The sequence below is a fragment of the Drosophila arizonae genome, chromosome 3 (genome assembly GCF_054131065.1).
Source record: "Drosophila arizonae isolate 15081-1271.41 chromosome 3, UAZ_ARI_1.0, whole genome shotgun sequence".
Classification (NCBI taxonomy): Eukaryota; Metazoa; Arthropoda; class Insecta; order Diptera; family Drosophilidae; genus Drosophila; species Drosophila arizonae.
The window spans coordinates 22,961,239-22,982,951 of record NC_142923.1 but is presented as its reverse complement, the minus strand read 5'-3'; the positions used below and the strand labels follow the sequence as shown (position 1 = coordinate 22,982,951).

The 21,713-nt window shown below is 34.5% G+C and overlaps 3 protein-coding genes and 1 long non-coding RNA gene across 10 annotated transcripts in view; 2 read left to right on the top strand and 2 right to left on the bottom strand.

The window, feature by feature from the left end:
* Dna2 (DNA replication helicase/nuclease 2) overlaps positions 1–692 on the bottom strand; it is a 39,195-nt gene extending 38,503 nt beyond the window's left edge. For all 6 annotated transcript variants that reach the window (XM_089464644.1, XM_089464645.1, XM_089464649.1 and 3 more), the window contains exon 1: positions 35–692. In XM_089464644.1, coding sequence (XP_089320770.1) covers positions 35–580 — 546 coding nt within the window. In that variant the 5' untranslated portion in view covers positions 581–692. The remainder of the gene's footprint in view (positions 1–34) is intronic.
* The window catches only part of DIP-epsilon (Dpr-interacting protein epsilon), a 91,771-nt gene extending 71,043 nt beyond the window's left edge, over positions 1–20,728 (bottom strand). For both annotated transcript variants that reach the window (XR_016269243.1, XM_089464654.1), the window contains exons 1-2: positions 20,229–20,728; positions 12,634–13,017 (exon numbers count right to left, since the gene is read on the bottom strand). Coding sequence is in view for 1 of the 2 variants with exons in the window: in XM_089464654.1 (XP_089320780.1) it covers positions 12,634–12,754 (121 nt within the window). In the remaining variant the exon portion in view is untranslated. The remainder of the gene's footprint in view (positions 1–12,633; positions 13,018–20,228) is intronic.
* Positions 726–1,707, top strand: LOC149269913 (uncharacterized). Its single transcript, XR_016269244.1, has 2 exons — positions 726–1,073; positions 1,160–1,707. It is a non-coding gene; the product is annotated as an uncharacterized LOC149269913 (long non-coding RNA).
* On the top strand, positions 4,017–5,247 carry LOC149269912 (uncharacterized). The gene is made up of 2 exons (XM_089464655.1): positions 4,017–4,159; positions 4,219–5,247. Exons 1-2 carry the CDS (start codon positions 4,076–4,078, stop codon positions 5,083–5,085), a joined length of 951 nt encoding a protein of 316 aa, XP_089320781.1. The 5' UTR covers positions 4,017–4,075; the 3' UTR covers positions 5,086–5,247.
* Positions 20,729–21,713: the final 985 nt, after the last annotated feature.

Genomic DNA, 21,713 nt, shown 5'->3' with positions numbered 1-21,713 from the left:
AGAGCTGATCTGGTTTGAATGCCGCATCACTCACCACCGCGTTAGTTGAGTCAACACCACGGAAACGATCCTGCAGCACGGCCTTGCGGCGGCAGAACAGCGAACCCGTCACTGAAGTGCTTGAGATGAGCAAATCTGGATGTATTACACAATAGCCCTGCTCCTTGTTGACCACATAGGCAGCCAGTGTGGGCTGCCATTGTGCCTTAAGCGACAGCAGATCGCCCTGTGCCAGTGGCGTTTGGTTCCACGGCGCCTGCAAATGGCAAACAGCCTTTGCATCCGCATCTTCATCGCTGCGCAACTGCAGCACCAAATCATGTGTCCTGGGCAGCCGCTCCAGCTGCAGCACCACGCAGCGTTGCCAACTGCTCAGGTCAATGCTCTTTGCGGTTATGGCCGCATCCAATGCACTCACATCGAAATCGTCGTCGTCGTCCAACAAAAAGTCATAGTTCTCCTGCTCGGTTGGTAGCGGCGGCGCTTGCACGTCGAGATCGAGTTGCTTTTTGTACTTCTTGCTTGGCGCCGGCACATTGTCAGCCTTACTGGGCGACAGCACTCGTTTTGCTGCTTGCATAGCAGTTTCTATGGTGATTTAATTGGTGTTTTTGAATAAATCCTTGCACTTCATTCTTTTCCCGCACATTCCATTTCAGTCGCGCCAAAATTTACAAACCAGTGTTTACACACGCGTAAATCTCATGCACATATGTTTGAAAACATATCGAATCAGCACAAGTTCAACTGAAGGAACGAAGTGAACTAGGCAAGAGTCAGTGACTGGTTCGATCGATGTTCGCTCTCTATATATTGTTCTTTTGAGCTCGATCATCTGCTCGATAGTTGTTGACTCTGTTCATTTGAGCTCGATCACGGTTTAATATTGGCGGTCTTTTTTAAAACCAAAATTAAGATGTTTAAATTTGTGTGAGATTATTTATTAACAAGTTTGTTTTTGCTTCATATTATAAAATATTAAATTTAAACGTTAATACAGACTTCAATTTATAAACTCTTTAGAAACTATGAATTTACCTCGCTTTAACTAAGGAGCCACAACCAACTGAAACGTAAAATCTCTTATACTTATTCACACTATTCAGCATTTATAACTCTAATGACCGACACACACAATATTCTCTTATTAAACTGACAGCTAATTGGCTAAGAGGATAACGAAAATAACACGACCATGAGATAAAATGGACCACAAAACGAGCATCTTTACTTGGTCCCAGACGGAGATTTCAGCGCCGTCACTTGCCGAGCAAGTGGAGCGCAAAAACTCGAAATCCGTAACTGCTTGTGGTTGTCAACTAAATTTCATATGCAAATCCTTGGCTCTGACTATCGCTACCTGATAATCTACTTGATTTATGCGGCTGCACACAGCCAGCCACGCCGAGAGCTAGCTACCAGAGGCAAGGGCAGGGGCAGAGCCCATGGGCCCATGGAGCCGCCACATGCGCAGCGCTAATAATGCCCAGTGCCTGTGGCATGCCGGGCACATCATTAATCTCGGTCCATGCGGGACATGCCCGACGCACCCGCCGCGCCCGTCACGCTCGTCCCTCCTGTTGTCCGCCTGCCAGATGGCACTTGGCTGTCCACTGTGGCCACGGTGCCACGATGCCACAGTGCCACGTGGCTGACCTTCAGCATAATAATTCAATGTTAGTGCCTGCTAGCCGGGCTTTGTGTGGAGCTTGGCCCAAAAAGACACGTGCTAATTGCTAATCAGTATAGATAAGGCAACGCCCTTGCCAGCCATTAAACGATGATGCGAAGCGAAAGGCATTTTATTTTTATGGCCAGTCAGTCAGTCGGACAGCTGGGGATTGATGGAAAGAGAGAGGAAGAGTGTGTGAGAGAGATTCTTTAAACCATCCACCCCATTCGTATCGCCTTCCATATGCTTGCACTGCTTATTGCGTTCAACTGTTATTGTCGCTGCTGAGTGTTTTCATAATGGAAAGCACAGATTTTCTCTCCCCCTTGGTTTGGCAGCTGACAAATGATCTCTGCTTATGGAAATAACTCAAATTGTTTGTGTGTGCAGCTTCTCCCTTCTCCTTTCACCAACAAGCACTCTATGCTCGTGTGTGTTATAGTTATAACCACTTGACTTTTGTCGAGGGGCACTTTTTGGCTGTTGTTGGTTTTCACTCTCTTTCTCCCTCTCTCTCTTGCTCTCTCTTTATTTCGCCTTTTTCCAGTTTCATTTCTTTTCACATGTCAACAAAGCCATCAACACATTTCACACGCGCTCCTTTGTTTAAATGTCACATTACATAATGACACTTAACACATGGACGAAAAAAAAGAGGGTGCGTGTGTGTGTGGGCTGGCCACGCCCCAAATACCATTTTATATGGCTGACTAACAAAAGGCAAACATTTGCCAGGCTGGCTGTCTTCGTTGTCGCCACTTAAATGCCAAATTAAGTGTAATTTTTATTGTGTTTACAGCGCCACAACAACAACAGCAGCAACAACTACAACAGCAGCAACAACAACAACAACAGCGAATTTAACACTTGACAAATTTGATTTTTCCTGACTGACTTCTGCTTCCCATTTCGCTGTTCCGTTTCTGCCTCTCATTCCGTCTACAGCTATCTCTCTCCGTCCCGCTCCCTCACTTTCTTTGGCTGGCTCATCTCTTGGCTGTCATTAGTGTTGGTTGTCGTTGCCTTGTAATTGTTTATGTAATTGTATGCACATGTGAGAGAGACTGAGAGAGAGAGAGAGAGACAGAGTGGAAGTGGAAGAGAGACTAAAAGACAACCAGCAAAGCAGTGTGTGTGAGTGCCTGCCAGAGCCAACTCGTTTGCCTGCCATTTAATGGCTGCCAGTTATGAAGGATGTACTAAAAATGCCAGCAGACACGAATGTCAAACATTTTACAAAATTGAATCAAAGCGTTTTTACGAGCTTACTTTATACATTTTATTTTATGTATTTACTTTTTATTTATTTATTTAATTTTTTTTTTTTTTATAAGGAAGCAACATTTTTAAATATGCCAAATAAACTTTTGGCTAATTGACTAGACTCTCTAGGAATTTAGCCCACATCTTGTTAGCCAAATTGGAAGTAGGTAAGAGAAAAGTTTCCCACATTAAAAGGCCAACGCGTACGAACAAGACAACGCTGATTAATACATAAATTCTAGCTGAGAACTTTAGGAAAGTTATTTTAAAGGAAATATTTAAACAGTTTTGAATTCTTATGTTACCATGTCAAATAAATCATGCTAACGACTCGATGGAGTTGTTTGCAATTAAGCAATCGGAAAGCCACTTCCAGCGAAGGAATCCGTAAACCTTGCCCATTTGACTCGAATGCAAACAACCAAGATCGAAACAATGAAAACAATAACAATACCACAACAACAGCAGCGGACAGAAGAACAACAACACCAACTACTACTACAACAACAACAAGAAAAAGCTGACGACAATTAACAATAAGAATTTTGATAAGTTATGAACGTTATTTATACATATATATATATTGATATAGTTTTGTCCAAAATACATCAAAATGCCGAAAGACTCGATTATGAAATTATTGTACAGTATAAGAAACGGCAATTAGAGTTGGTGATTAACATTATTACCCTTGCAATGAACTGCATGATTATTATTTAGCTTTGTCGAAAATTTTACTTCAATAAACACATAAATTCGTAAATTTGAAAATCCAGCTCGTTCGGGTTTCAGAAGATCTCCTAGTTGATAAATTGAAATCGATATTAAACTTTTGCTTAAATATTTTATAACAAGAACAAGACAGCGCTGATGAGCATATACATTTTTGCCGGGAACTTTGGGAAAGTTATTTTTAAAGGAAATATTTGAACAGTTTTGAATTCTTATGCGCACCATATAAAGTAATAAAATGAAGTAAGATGTATTTACATATTCATATATGCTAACGACTATATAAACCTCAAATTAATTCGTTCCTCATTTAAAATTCTCTTCAGTTTAACGTAACAAATGCAATTAAATAAACACATATAAATTTAGTCTTTAGTGTTCAGTTCTCAGTCTAGAAGTAACACTAATATGAGCTGGAACTGGATTATTCTTATTTTTCTTCATGGAGCACTGGCTGCAAAATCCAAAAAATTTACAGGTCGAACTAATTTGGTGTGTAAATAAATGAATGTGAAATTAGTGTGATCTCATAATATAATCTCACTTTGTAGAATATAATATATGAGAAATATATCCTAGCAAACATGGATGCACTTATACGGAATCAATTCGGACACTACAAAAATAACTCTGAGTATTCAGATTTCTACAGTGAGTTAATTGCAATTCGGCGATCGGAAAAGCCAATTTCAGAGAAGGAATCCGAAATAAAGAAATTTGAAAGATATAACAAACGACGATTGGATCTGGAGGAACAGATGGAAAGCCGTGTCAGTTATATAAATATTGAAATATTATCAATTCCTCAGGGACATCATTGCATGAAGTTTTACTTGCAACAGAAGGTGGCACTCAAAAAAGCATATACAAAGAAAAACGAATATAAACAATACGTTATACGTAAAAATATAAACAAGTGCCCATTTAAATATAACTCCAATGACAGCAATGAAGAAATCTACAGTAATAGCCATACCAAATTCATCATAGCACAAATTGATGCACAAATGAGTTATGAATTTGGACACTATAAAAACAACAGAGAATATTACGATTACTTCAGCAATTTATTCATAACAAAGGAAACTGGGCAGTCAAGATCACGGCAGTTATTCGCTCTTAAAAAGCTTCAAATATATAACAGACAACGATTAGATCTGGAGGAACAAATGGATGATCGTGTGAGTGATATCAATTTTGAAATCGAATCACTTCCAAAACATCATAAATGTATAAGGTTTTATTTGAAACAAGAGTTGATACTCAAAAGATCATATAGGAAGAAAAATATTACGAAGGAAGGGATTTTAAAAGATAATAGCATTCCTTGCCCATTTTTATCGAATTTAAGCAACCAAGATCAAAGCAATGAAAACAACCACAATGCCACAACAACACTAAGGCGATTCCGACTATAGTGACTATGTGATCATACTTCATTAATTTTGAAATTCTTCAATTTTTGCAAATATTTATTAAGCCCTTCTATTCACATGTAACTAAACATATTGGGTTTATTTCAAAAGTAAAACAAATAAAGCTGCAGTCCTCATTGTGGACACTACCATTGTATCTGGTAATCATTTACAGTATTCATTTCTTTATCTAAGCCATGAGTACATAAAACGCTCGTAAAAGTCATTTTCATTTTAGATAATGTCTGGTTCCATTTGTATAAAAGCGAGCTTAGTTGAAGCCTAAAAGTAAAATGTGCACGGCAGCTGCATCTTTGTAATTATGGTACCTCCTTATCAATGGAGGTGCAAAGGCAGCCGCAGAGTCAAATGAAGAAAGTGTTAAAGCCATCGAAAGTAGGGAGAGAAACAAAGATTAATAAGCTTGTCAATTCAAAAGTATTTCATGGATGATTTAGCTTAGGCTGGTAACTCGATTATGAGGTTATTAAAGAGTATAACAAACGCCGATTAGAGTTAGAGATTAAGAGTATATAACAGTTGGAGTCAGCTGTATGATCATTATTATTCTTTGTCGAAAATTGTGCCAAAGTAAACACCGAAATTCGTATACTTAAAAACCAGGGACCGTAACGATTATAATTTTTATAGCAAAAAATTAAAAAATAATTATTATTTTTTGATAAATTAAAAAAAATTATATTTAATTATTAAGATTGATTTTTTTGATAAAAATCAAAAATAATTATTACAGAACAATTTTTATATAAAAATCAGAGAAGTGGAGCACCCCAACTAGAGTTGTCTTATTATATATTTTTTGTAGTGAATTGATTTTTTAATTTTATCAACTTTTAAATTTTTAATTCCGAATAGCAGTCTCTTGTTTTATTATACAATTTTTTACTTATATTTTATTTATTTATTTTTTGTATTTCTTATGTATTTTCTTAGTTATTATAATTAATTCATTAGCTAATTTTATAAATATATATTTTTTTTTAATTTTTATTTTTGGTATGCAATTTACTTTACTTATTTTCGTGTATATAATTTATATATGGCATAGATCTCATTATTCACTTTCCGTGCACTAACATCAACTACAACTGGACTTCACACACACTCATTCACTCACTCATTTGTGGTCGGTCATTTAAAAGTCATCAAAGTCACATAACTAATTCAATAGGAATGTAAAAAAAAAAAAAAAACAAAACAAAACAAAAACAAAACAAACAAACAAAAAAACAGTCAATTCTCATTGAAATAATACCAACCAAACTCACTCAACATTAGCACACACTCCGACACAGACACACACACACACACACAGAATGTCAGTTTTTGTTGCCTATTTAGCGGCGCAAATATTTGGCTTGTCAGACCAAAATAATGCACATACACTCACCCACTCACACATACACACACACACTCACCCACTCACACACACACACACACACTCACCCATTCACACAACATTAACGCATATTTTAAATGCCTTGCATGAATTTAACTTAACCCCAGCATATCACTTGACTTTGCCCACGCCCAGTCCATGGCCCCGCCCACCCACTCATTTAGGTCCGCCTTCGTGTTCGCCAACACATTTGCTCATTAGCATTATTGCCTGGCTCCACAGTTTCATTTGTTTGTCTCTGACGTTTTCTTTCTGTCCCCCACGACACTGAGAATTTCATTAACGTTATTAATATTTTCATTGTTGAGCGTTTTGCATGCCTTACAGCTGCTGCTCCTGCTGATGCTCCTGCTGAGGCTCCTGCTACTCCTGCTACGGCTGCGGCTACTGCTGCTACTGCCACAGATATACGTATAATAACTTAATTATGATGTTTGCTGACTTGTGCCTCATAATTTTTGTATTATTATTATTATTTTTATTTTTTTTCGTATGTCAGATTTTTGTTTTTTCATTTCGCCTTTTTGTTTTACATTTTTCATGGCTTAATAATTGCTCATTTCAGCTGTAGCTGGCTTTTGTTTGCTCTGCGCATTGTTGTTAACAATTATGAGGCCACTTAAATAAATTTTATTGCTGCCAGGCATTGTCCTGTCCGCCTACTAACAAATTGACAATTATTTCGCCGCCTGCCCGGGACCCAAATGACAAACGAGCCACAGCCCGAAAGTTTTCGTGCCATTTATTAGCTTTTGAAAGTTTTACGGGTGTGATTTTGATTTAGCTCCAGGCCGAACAGCAACAACAACAACACTTCTTTCTTGCCGGGCTAATGAAGTTTTCAAATGGCCAAAAGAGAGTTTGAATTGAGTCAAGTTTTGTGCCAAACAATTGACCGAGGTGAACGCGCCCAAAACTTGGCAGCTGAGTTATAAATGGTATATTTATCTTTAGTTACGTTTTTAATAGTGCGCATTCACCGACCAAAGTTAGAGCTGATAATTTTAATTACTGCAATAAGGCAAACTAATGAATCTCAAATTAACCTCAAACACTCATAAATATAATCGACTGGCCATTTCGTTTTCAACCTGTGGGTCATTAAATTATCAAACTAGAGAGCAGCTAGCCAGCTAAGGATAACTATTTAGGCCAGTGGCTAGCACTGTGCTATGAATTGTGTAATGTGCGCCTATTATATTTTATTAAAGAGATTTTTGAGGAAATTGCATATGCATTACTTCTTAATTAACGTTTTGTATAGTGGAGCAGCTTCAACTAAGCCCCGCGCTTAAATATTTAAAACTCAATTATATTATTTATTGTGTATTGTAACATAATAAATAATAATGATGAACAAGTAAGAAAGCTCTAGTCAAGACTGCACGACTATGAAATCCCCTGAACCCTACGATGAATTATATAAAAACCGAAATTCTATGACAAAAGCTAAATGCTACAAGACTCGATGTAAGGTACATCAACGCCAGAGTCTGAATAATATGAATTCATTGTTCATGAAATAGAAAACCTAATTATGATTCAAAGAAATAAAAATGCTCTTAGCTAAGATCTTCTAGCGAATTTAAGGCAGAAGCTAAATGCTCTGAGACTGCATGACAGAAGCAGAATGATATGACACTCGATGGTATATCTATAAAACTTGTGGAAATATTGAATAGAATTTGCTCGCTAAATAAAAGTCATAGCCCCATGAATGCTTCTAAAACTGTGGGCCAACTCTTCTAGTGATTGTGGCGAAAACTAGAGTGAAGGCAGCTGCATGACAAAAAACTGAATGCTACGAGACGCGATGTAAGGCGCATTAAAGAAACTTGTGGAAATATTGATGATGCTTTGCTCGTTCAGAAAAAAAAGAATAGGATCTTGAATGCCTCTGAAACTGTGGGCCAACTCTTCTAGTGAATGTGACGAAAACTAGAGTGAAGGCAGCTGAATGACAAAAGCTGAATGCTACGAGACTCAATGTAAGGTGCATCTATGTCAAAGCCATCAGTTTATCAAACAATCAATACTCGATTTCTATAACTCCTCAATAACTATTTATCGATTTCGATAACTATTTACCGACATCTATGACACATATGGAATTATAGATAATATTTTCTTGAAACTTGAGTTAAGTCAGCTGCATGACAAAAGCTGAATGTTACGAGATGCGATGGAAGACGCATTATTGAAACTTGTGGAAATATTGATCATAATTTGCTCGTTCAGAAAAAAAAGAATAGGCTCTTGAATGTCTCTGAAACTGTGGGCCCATTCAGAAAAAAGCATAGCCCCATGAATGCCTCTGAAATTAATGATTGAGACAAAACTTGAAACGAGTTAGGGCAGCTGCATGACAAAAGCTGAATGCTACAAGACTCGATGTAAGGTGCATCAATGTCAAAGCTATCAGTTTATCAAACACTCAATTTCGATAAGTAATACTCGATTTCTGTAACTCCTCAATAACTATTTATCGAGTTCGATAATTATTTATCGATTTCGATAACTATATATCGATTCCGATAACTATTTATCGATTCCGATAACTAATTATCGATTCCGATAACTGTGTATCGATTCCGATAACTATTTATCTATGAAACATTCGGAAATATTGATATTTGCTTGAAACTTGAGTTAAGTCAGCTGAATGACAAAAGCTGAATGCTACAAGACGCAATGGAAGTCGCATTAAAGAAACTTGTGGAAATATTGCTCATAATTTGCTCGTTCAGAAAAAAAAAAGAATAGGCTCTTGAATACCTCTGAAACTGTGGGCCAACTCTTCTAGTGAATGTGGCGAAAACTAGAGTGAAGGCAGCTGCATGACAAAAGCTGAATGCTACGAGACTCGATGTATGGTGCATCAATGTCAAAGCAATCAATATATCAAACAATCAATACCCGATTTCTATAACTCCTCAATAACTATTTATCGATTTCGATAACTATTTACCGACATCTATGACACATATGGAATTATAGATAATATTTTCTTGAAACTTGAGTTAAGTCAGCTGCATGACAAAAGCTGAATGTTACGAGATGCGATGGAAGACGCATTATTGAAACTTGTGGAAATATTGATCATAACTTGCCCGTTCAGAATAAAAAGAATAGGCTCTTGAATGTCTCTGAAACTGTGGGCCCATTCAGAAAAAAGCATAGCCCCATGAATGCCTCTGAAATTAATGATTGAGACAAAACTTGAAACGAGTTAGGGCAGCTGCATGACAAAAGCTAAATGCTATAAGACTCGGTGTAAGGTGCATCAATGTCAAAGACTAATATGAATTCATTCTTCATGAAAGAAAATATATTCATGACTGACAGATATATAAATGGGCTTAGTTTAGATCTTCTAGCGAATTTACGGCAGAACCTAAATACTCTGAGACTGCATGACAGAAGCTGAATGATATGACACTTGATGGATGGTACATCTACCCACTTGTGGATATTACAACTTGTGGATCAGAATTTACTCGCTGAATAATAGACATAGCCTTATGAAACATGTGCTAATAATTTAGGTCTTCTAGCGAATTTATGGCAGAAGCTAAATTCGATGAGACTGCATGACAGGAGCTGAATGATATGATATGAAATGACTCGACGGATAGTATATTTATTAAACTTTCAGATCGGGATTATAACATTGAAATAACGGGATGAGCTATCGATTTGAGAAAAGCTCGATATTTACGCGGACATTTGAAAAAAAATTTTTTGAGGTCACTAGCTCTTATATAGTCTGAGATCGACACGTTCAAACATACGGACAGACAGACAGACGGACGGACGGACAGAGCTAAATCGATCAGATCAAGAACATATATAATTTGTGGGGTCTGCCACGCTTCCTTCTGTCCGTTACATACATTTCAACAAAACCATTATAACCTGATTTCCCATTTTCAATAGGTGCAGGGTATAAAAATGATTTGGAGGTTTCGATTTATGAGATTCGCATGAATTCGTTTGACATTTAAAAATCTATATGAATTACTTATTCTTTGGTATAGCAAGACTAACAGAAGCAACAACGAATTGGGTGCTTAGATACTAGGCTTAGCCATGAGCTTAGACTTTGTTGTATAAATAATTTGAGATGTTTTTCATCATTTTATACATTCCGTACAAAATTGAGGATTTATACATTATTAAAAGGTATATAGCAGCTTCTTTTATATATTCATATTTATTATTATTATTATTACTTTTTATAATTTATATTGAAATTTAATTACACATTTTAAAAATTTTTGAGCCATCACAAAAAAGCATTATATTATAAAAAAAAATCATCTTGAAACAGTCTCTGTTTAGTGCTATATATTAATAATTTTTTGTTTTAAATATATTTTATGTACATTTTTAAATTGTTCAGGCCAAGCTACATACTCCCAAATGGTAATTTATAAATATTTATTTTACCATTTACATACTTTATGCAATAAATCATTATAAAGTAATAGAATATGTTTGTAAACACTTAAATAATTGCAATTAACTCATATGCCAGTTGATCAATTGGCTGCAGTTAAGCAAATAAATTTAAACTAATTTTAAAATGTAAAAAAAAAATAATAATTTATATAAATTTGAAAAATTTGAAATTATTTAAGTTATTAAATAAGTAACAATATCTATTCTACTCTATTTTATTCTTTTATATCTTTACTAGTTTTTTTTTTCAGAAGTTTATTTCAATCCAGACTCAATTGAGAGAGAGACAGAGACAGTCTGCAATTACTTAGTTATCCAATAAGGTGGAGGTAAAGTCTTTTTGAATTTGAAGATCTCATTATTGGTATAACAACAGGCAAGGCATCTAATGCCATTTTACTGACCAAAGATAAGTTCACTGGCCATTTCAGACAGTGCCGATTTCCCACATTAATTATCGTAATCAATTATATGACTAATCGCATTTAAATTGGCAAAGTTGTTAAATAAATCTCCGCTCAGTTCAGCCACGCTTAGCTCCAAATTTGGCTCGCATAATTAAGCAGTAGTTTAACAATTTAAGGATTATGCGATCAGGATTTAATTGACGCTCTTAACTAATTCATTTAGTTGGCTCTCTCGCTCGCTAAACGCCAACTAAAATGTCATACGATACATGAGAATAACATGCGACTCTCAATGCTTACACTGGCTTTGCAATAATTACAGTACAATTAAATAAATATTTCAACTGATTGAGCTGGCGGGAATATTAAGAGGCAGCCGCAACCAAAGCTGTCAATCAGAATGCAATTATGTAATCAAAATAAATATGAATATGGCAGAGCAGCAGAAATGACGGGTGAATACTCATTCACAGCGACATTTAATTAAATGTTACTATTTTTTATTTGCAGTGCATCAGTTTTTAAATTTATACATAACATATTACATATAAATAAATCCAGGTCTTTAGCTGTAGGTAATTTTGACTAACCATGGACTTTATTATTTTTATTATTATTTTTATCTTCATTAATTTATTTTTAAATTTATTCAATTTTGATTTATTAACTAACGAGTATACATATTTGAAAGATAATTTAATGTTTGGCTCTAATATATATAAAATAAAACGTAATCTTCCAAATTTGGTGTGCTATGCAATGGGTGGTACTTTATAAATATCTACATAAACCTGATATTCAATTTACTTTCAAGTCTGAATTTTAGTCAGTTTACTCAAGTAGTTTAGCTCGTCAGCTGTTTCTATGTCTGATATATTATAAAATTTAAAATTATTATTATTTTTAAAAAATTTACTAAATGTTACTTGAAAAATTCCCTCAAAAAAAAGTTAATTCCTATTTATCAACTAGACCTACTTTTCAAATGCGAATAGGTCTCCCCATCTAGGTTTCTATATCAACAGAATTCCACCTACAAAGCTTGTTAAAAAAATAGTCATCAGCACAGATATAAAAGATATATGTGTGTATATTCATATCATCTGCCATGGAGGTCAAATTAGAGTACAAGGACGACGACGAGTTCACCAAATATCAAATTTCTAGCTTCAATATCAAAGAGATGAACGTATCGAAAAACCAATATACTCGCTTACTTCATGAGCATGAAATGTAATTATTATATCAAATCTTTCCACTCACCATTGTTGACCGTAGAGCCGCCGCCCACGCTGTTGACATTGCCATCGCTGCTCAACGCCAGGGTTGTCAACGTCTTCAAGATGAGCAGAGTTGCGAGTAGGGCGAAGAGTTTATGTAACATGTTGTTAAGATATTGAAATAGTTTCTTTATTTAAATATGATTTAGTATTAGCTGTATATATAGTTAATTATTCACATAAATTATAATTGAAATTCTTTAAATTATTTCACTTTTTAGCACATTTTATTTCGTAATTTGATTAATTGAAATGGTTAAAGCATTGTTGAATTTATGCTTGGATTTATTTAAATAATGTGAATTTAATTAATTTAACGTTTTTTCTTGTTTATGTATTTTTTATTTATTTTTTTGCCTTTTGTGCGCTGCAAATAGAGAGAAAACTGAAATTATGAAATGCCATGGCATATTTTATCGATGGCTCACATAAATTTGTTATGAAATTAAAGGACACGCTCCAATTTGTTTATATTTAATACAGCGTCTAAAAGCCGACTTTCCTGATTTATATGCCATAGTTAAACCCGGGACTGAGCGGTATAAAAAAAAAAAAAAAAAACAAGCAGTGCAAATTCTTGATTGAATTTCGCCTGACGTAAGCGGATTAAAACGAAATTCTATGAAGAAAAAAAAACAAGAAATGATAATAATAAAGCAAAGCATAAAACAAAAATAGCGGTCAAGTCATAAAAACGCAACAGACAAATGAAAAGCTACGAAAGCCATAGCCCAGGCAATGAGCAGCACATAAAAGGACAGAGAATGGCTAGAGTAGAGAGCGCTTTAGAGCCGAAGATTGGCCTCTGAACCAGACGATGTCTGCTGGATTAATTCCCAGCTACTTCCGTCGACACGTAGCCAAAGGCCAGTGGGCAATGGGCAATGGCCAATGGACGGCGCTTCAATTACGATAATAACTAAGCTATAGACGCAACACGTGCCCAGATTTTAAAGTTGAGCTTAAAAGCAAATTCCAATTAACATGTATTAATTATATATTTATTTTGCAATTACATTTGATCTTTGAATCATGTTTTCTCCTATTCAATTGGCTATTTCCGTTCACTGTTTAATGTTTTTATTGTCTGCTATCTACCTAATCAAGTTGTTGCTTTATAAACTACAGATAAATGTAGCACCGTCTGTCTAATATATGTATGAACTTCATGCAGCCACCTCTGGCCAATAACTCGGCCAGTTGTCCGGCACTTGGACAGGCTCTCACTCTTTTGCATTTCAGCCAGTGCCATGACCATCATCATCAGCATCAGCATCAGCATGAGCATCATCATCATCATTAAATCTCTCGTCTCGGGGCATCATCGTTTGCTTTGCTTTGCTTTTGCATGTTAAAGGAGGAGACGGCGCTATAGACACATTGCCCTTACACACTCTCACATATACCCTGTACCCAATATTTTGAGTGTAAATATTTTGATGAATGCGAAAATAGAAAAGTAAGTAACTATTAGAAATATATATATTATACATATGAGATAGTGATGTTAGAGAGATTGAAACTCGGCTAAAAAACAAGAAAAAAAAAACAACAACAAAAATTATAATTGAAAACAGTTCTAGCAAAGATTAAGACAATTTTATTTATATACACTTATTATATTTTATATTCGCCAGAAATTTAAATGAATATTTAAGAAAAAAAATTTGCTTTTAATATAATATATATAAAATATGTATATAATTTAAAGTAATTTTATTCTTGTTTTAGATTAAATTTAAGCCTTTCGAAAATCCCAAAGTGCAAGAAAAACTGATAAATTCTATAAATTCGTTTTCTTATATTAAGTTGTCAAAGAAAATATGACAAATTAATTTTTTATTTTAATTTTTAATACAATATATTTTATACATTGTTGTTTACATAAATATTTAAGCAGAAAATGAGAAAAAATGCTTAATAAACAAACACGGTCGTATTAATTTAATTTTTTTTTATACTTCGTTACTACATAAAAAAAAACACACACACACAAAAATAGAAGAAATTCCGAACATTTTGTTTACTAAAGAACAAAATGTACAGAAGTTTTGTATATCTTTATTTATTTTTTAAATAACTAAAAAAATGCCTTTATAAGTTCCATCTGCATAAAAATAATAAGACATATGTGGTAGTATATACATAAAAATATATATTTGTTAAAAAAAACTAAAAAAAGAGTTTTTTTTGTAAGTATATATATATATATATATAAACTTGTAACAAATAGCTCAGGTGAGCAAATTAATATATAAGAGGAAAATTAAAAAAAAAATATATATATATATATATATATATATATATATATATATATATATATATATATATATATATATATATATATATATTTAATTAAACTTTAATTATTTCTAGCTTTGAATTTTCATTCTTAAAAGATAGAACGATCTTTAAGGGTAAGCCATCTCGCTTATATATACATACTCCAACAAAATGATAGATGTGAATTTATAGAGATAAGAGGTATCTGCCCAACTCAAGTAACTCTCCAGCGCCAGCTGGCTATCTATTTGACATTTTCTTCTGTCTGTTCATGTCATAAGCGCAAAGCAATTTGCTCCGCCAGCTGTAGCTCGCGCTCTGCAGAGCTTCAGCACGATACAGGACTCGAGGACTCTAGTCAACTATTTTGCCATTCAAGTCTTTGCCCTATTGCAATATGAATGCATTTCAATTAAAATGCTGGCGATGCTTTCTTAATAGCAGCTGTTGTGTGGTTTATGCGCAGCGTTTTCTCGTGTTTTTGTTTGTCTTTGCTCTGTCTGTGTTATTGAAATCAATTTGCAAACTTAATTGAATTTCGGTTTTTGGCTTTAACTTACAACTTTTCTACGTTTATTTGTAATTTGCCTAAAAGTAAGCGGCAAGAACAGAGAGAGAGAGAGAGAGAGAGAGAGAGAACAGAGTCGAGTTGCTTACATGTTTGACATGTGTATTAGCCGCCAGATGGGGGACACAGTATGTGCTCAGAGCCAGCCTGGGCGCTATGCATATTTTAAAATGTTTGTTCACGGCCCAGCGATTTCGTTGAAGGCAGCGCCACGCCCACATCCATGCATGGGGTCGGCAAGCAGCAGGCTTTTTGTATTATTGCCAAAAGTTATTATGCCGTGGCATTCCATGAATTTCGCTTTGTGTTGCATACCTTGCGGCTGGCTGAAAGTTGTACTAGTTTTCATTTTTTTTTCATATATATATATAGATATATATAAATTTATATATATGGCTGAAGAACTTTAAGCGCGTGATTTTTGCAATTTGGCTAATAGCGAAAAGTCAACGTTGCGCTGTCGGCTTTGAATGCTCGCTGACAGTGAGTAATGGAAGAAAAAGAGAGGCAAACAATGCAACGAGCATAATGGGCACAGTATTTATCCTTTTCCACTACTTTCCTCTCTCTCTCCTCCCTCCCACTCAGCCATTTTGTCTCGCTTTCCTGCTGAGCGCATTTAAATCAATATTAATAGCAATGTTTACGCCCCCGCAGACTGGCCAAGAATGCAACTGCCACACGAGGCAACTTCAATTGAAGATTTACCTACTTTTTCTCACAGTTTTATTCTTTTTCTCCCTTTTCTCTCTCGTATTGTATTTTGCGTAGTGTATTCTCTTGGCTGGCCAGCCAGCAAGCCCAAGCAGGCGGTGCGTGTGCAGGACTCGCCTCCTGCGAAGCTCTGCATTCAGTCGCTTGTGCATAATAAATCAATTTACATTTTCTCTCGCCACACGCAAAAATGAAATGCAAATAACGGCAACAAACCATGAACGATGCAGCATATAGTACTCTATAGCATGAACACCAAGAACAGGCCGAGGCTGGATGCCATGGGCAGAGAAGCAGAAGTACAAAGAGAGAGAGAGAGAGAGAGATGGGTAGACAGAGAGCGCGCGGCACATGGGCTAAGGAGCTGGCAACACTTTTCACCGCAGAGATTTACGCGCACTTAAATCACAGCCACCAGAATTGATCGCCATCAATGTACATAAGCATTAAAAATAAAACATGCTCCAATTGACGAATAATAGCTGCTCGACTGGGCTATACCCTATAGACAGAGAGAAATTCGATGATATGAATGAAATGTTGAGATATAAATGAAAATATGTTTTAGTCTACGTCTCAATATTGAAAAATGTTTATTCAATTTTAATTAATTTTAGACCGTATTACTTTATTGAATGTGAGGAGTATGGAAAACATGAGACTTTTATATGTATTATATAAAAGTTAAATGAAGCTGTAACAAAATAAAGCGTCAAAACTCAGGCGAAATATATGATATTCTCTACGAATCATATGTGATTAGCCTAAAATTTTGGAATATTTCCCATGGTCTATGAAGAAGTTCTTAACATCCCAAGCACATATAGCCTATCACGCTCTCTCTCTCACTTTCTGTCTCTTTCTTTCTTTCAGTTTATATATCGCTCCCACTCTCTCTCTCTCTCTTTCTCTCAGTTTATCTCTCTCTCACTCACTTTCTCTCTCTCTCGCGCACCTATTCTCTTTCTCTCTTATTTCTCCTACTTTATATATATTTTTATATATTTCTTCTTTTCTCTCTTTCTTTCCACCCGTCCCTTCATACGGCTTATACCCCATGATACAAAATATTTCACTTACAGGGTATTACCGGCTACAGCTTTGAACAGGAAACTGCGGCGGTAGCTGCCGGAGCTGCCGGCAGTCGAACATTTCAGTAAAAGTCGAAGAGTTTGCACTTAATGTGACACTTAATGAGCATAAAATATGTTAAATACCAACAGTTGTTATTATTGTCCTGCTCAAAGGACAACTCCAGATGTGAATTTTATGTAAAATTGTTGATGTGCACCAACAGTTGGTCGCTCAGATCATGTCTTAATCATGCTGTTGTTTTACAGTAATGTAAATAGCAAATGCTTAAAGTTCAACTGAATTTTATAGAATAAAAAAAAAAAAAATCGGTATTTTTTTGACTCTAGCTCATGAATATATATTCTAGTGTTTTTTATTTTTTTTTTTTTTTTTAAGTACTTATTTATTGAATGCAGCATTGATATATGGATCTACACAGAAAGTAGCCTGGAAAACAATTTGAATCTAATATTAATATATTAAAACGAGATTAAGTTGACTCTAGTTTACTAAACAAAAACTTGTTTAAAATAATATACTATATAGACTATACTATATAAACTATAAAATCAGGAAATTGCTTAGCTTTTAGAGTATTGAATAAAAAGTAAAGGTAAAAGCTGAGGGAGTATGTGTAAAAAATATGCCTCTTTCTAAAAATTCCCCCTTCCAAATAGACAATAGATGCACAATAGGAACTGTATATATATGGGTAGAGTTCTATGGAGCACAAAACAATAAAAAATAATAAACCACTAACTACACATTCGGTTATTTATAGCTAATGTCAATTAATTTGCTCATTGTTTAGTTTGCAAATAAAATATTACAAATTCATTGACTTCTGTGAATTTTAAATAACAAATGAGCCAAGACTCCACTCACAGTCTAAAATTAAATTCTTTATTGTAAACAGTATAGATTTAATTAAAGCCTTTAAGTGAACAGCTTAAGTTCTCAAGTATGTCCCCAAGCAAATAAAAATAACAAATAAATAAAAAATATTATGAACACACAGAAACTAAAAATAAATAAAAACTGTATTCATAAAACCAAAATTGCCAAACGTTAAATTAAATTAATTTCTACCATGTATATTTAATTTGCTTTGATTACACAAAATTGTTTTGCTGTTTCGAGCATTATGAGACGTAAGTTATTGAAATGCAATGGATAAACCGATGCCAACTGCAAGTGGAAATGCATTTATTGACTGTTATTATGCCACAATTGCACAAAATGTGCAATTGTCTGACTGCACAGAAAGAGAGACAGAGAGAGTGAGTGAGTGAGAGCATTCAAATACTTGATGGCACTACTCAGCACATGGAACACTTTAACGCATCGGCTAGTCTAGTGTGTAGAGTGAAAAGTTCACGGATTAAGTTTTCAGGCAATGCAATTCTTGGTTTTTCATGCGTAGCTGTAGTAAAACTTGCTTAAGCAGTTAACTACGATGAAATTGCCATGAGGCGGCCATGGAGTTCGAGCTGGAGTTGCTTAAGCGCTGCAACGGAAGCAACGCATAAACAAAACAAAACAAAGCGAAAGCACACACAAAAGGCAACATTTTGCAGCATTTGTGCATTGGTGCTGCTGCTGCTGCTGCTGCTGCACGCATTAATAAACAGAGCAGACAGCCAAAAGTGTTTAATAACTCACTGCAGCAACTACATACATACTAGGGGTCGAGTGGCATTCGAATCGGACTCAACTGCAAATGGGCGAATGAGCGAATGAGCGAGTGAGCGAGTGAGCAGCTGATCGGGCTGACAGCTGCTTGCTTCGCTTTTGCTTTGCCCTCTTTCATATTGAATCATTCAAGGAAAACTTCTAGGGAAATCCAAAGACACAAAAGAACATATCTGCATTTTCTTCATTGATTTTCGATGTATACTCTACCATTTAGTAAGACATTATTTTATGTTTTATTTTGAATATATTTATTTTAAAATAATTTACTAATTTCTAATTCATAGAATGTGCTTAATAATAATAATATATCAAGAAACATATTTGCATTAGCTACATGTCATAACCTAATAATGATCGGAGACATAATAAACAAGGGATCAACAACATATCACTTTATAGTATATAAGCTACACCTTCATACTATCCCAACACATTTCTTTGAAAACTCCACCAGAGAAAACAAAAAAGTACTCACTTCATTAAATTTTCGCTTCATTAAATTTTCATCACTTATTACAAATAACTCCACACCTCTGGTAAAAGTCTCGTTTATAGAAGCAATGAAATCTACTTTTACAACTTTTCTTTCAATGAAATAATAATAATAATAATGATAATAATAATAAAAATGTAAAGTATATTTAAGGTAAAATTCAAATAAAATATTCCATTTTTTGTATTTCAATATTTAACTGTATCAGTAACAATATAAATTTACCAAATTTAATGATCTTAAAAAATCTATTAATTAAAATCAGAAACTTCCTTTAAACAAATATTTACATGGAGAATTTTTTAATTTGGCTTAAGCTGTCTATAAAGTTTAATTCGAAGGTTTTATTTTTAGTATCCCAGCTCTGAATGCGCTTATTTAAATAAGCATAAAATAGATCGAGTTTCAATAGTCAATTCTTTAAATTTTTAAAATTTTTAGCATCAGTTGTTCTCTAAACATAATACATTTTTTTTTAGCATTAAGAAATTTCTTCTTTTATTAAACAAACATTTAGTAAACCGGAGCTCATGTGGAGTTCTCTACAGGAGGCCTAGGTCTAATATTAAAAAAAAAAAAGAATTATATTTATATTTAAAAGATATCATCACATAAAGGAATCAGGAAAGGAATCTTTACTACACAGACATTGATCAAGCTAAGATCACTTTTCAATTAATCTAGTCTAAAAGTATTTCGTATCCCTATTCTATTCTCCTGCTGTTGCGTGTTATTCCATTTGATAACTCACCGTGTTAATGTCTTTGTTGCAGAGGGAGAGACAGAGTTTCTGGGCAATCAATTTATAAATAAACCAACGAGACGACAACGCGACGCATTTTCATGTTTTGTCGCTGATCTGTTTTTGCAACATTTGCACAAGAACTTAATTAGGCAGATGCGATAGATAGAATAGAGAGCAGACACAGTGACGCCGGCAAGCACGCACAGACACTCACACACGTACATGTACTTTAAAGTACATCTAAATACATATATATATTTGTATATGTATAAATGTGAGCAGTAATTGCTTAAAACAGCATCATCATTAATTGATAAAGCGGCATCTATCTAGCAATTGCAATTACAACATTAGGATTACGATTCAATTCTTGTTGGCCGCTGCAACCGCTCGAACAACAACAAACGAAATACGCTTCAAGTGAACAGAAACTGAAGCACAGAGAACAAACTGCGACAAGTGGAGGACAACCGCGCGTTACGACAGCCGATTTGGCACTGAACCGAACGAGGCAACAAACGAACACAGCATCAGCAGCATCAGCAGCAGCAGCAACAGCAACAGCAACACCAACAGCAGCAACAGCAGCAGCATCAGCATCGTCGGCTGCCGAAGCCGAGGACCATTCAGACACCCGAAACGAAATGCAGACAAAATCCATCGTTGGTCTTCGTCGACGACGTTGTTAGGCGACGACCCAACCAAGCTACTTGGTCCCAATACAGTTTTAGAAAATCAAATTGGATAAGCAGATGGCATCGTGCTATATTATTCCATTTGATAGCTAATTCACTTATCATAGCATATCACTTAGCCATATGCATATCACAAAATATAATATCTACTAATAGGCTTATACCAATGAGCAGCAGTTGCCAGCAAAAAGTCTTGCATAAACCCTTTATAAGATAAACTATATGCTATATATTTAATATCTAATGTATTGAAATATGATAGAGAAATGAATTATGAATTTACGATTTGTAAATTTAAAATTAAATGTTTCTGATTTTTTTTTTTATAAGTTAAAAATCAGTTTCAAAATTATAAATAAATGAAATCAAAAGCAACATAAAATTCAAGAATATGAAAAACTTATTAAATATATTCAAGGAATCTAGGCAAACCTGACATATTATTCAGGCATTAAAAACTCCAGTTAAAGAACTCTAATAAAATGAAAGCAAATACTAAAATTTAAATAAGAACGCCAATAGCTAGTTTTTAATTTACAGATTTTTAAAGATTATATGCAAAAAAAAAAAAATCCCTATTACATTCAATATTCATAGACAATCAAAATAGCTAGATTTCAACTTAAGTCTTAATTCAATAAGGTTCTAAAATTATACTACTCAGGTATTTATAATTGCCAGGCTTTTTTCATATGATTCCAAAATTTTTTTATATAGTCTTGGAATAAATGTTTGAAGAAAACTAAGTTAAAACAAATTATTCGTTCCTTAAAAATTAAATTTTTATTTATAATTT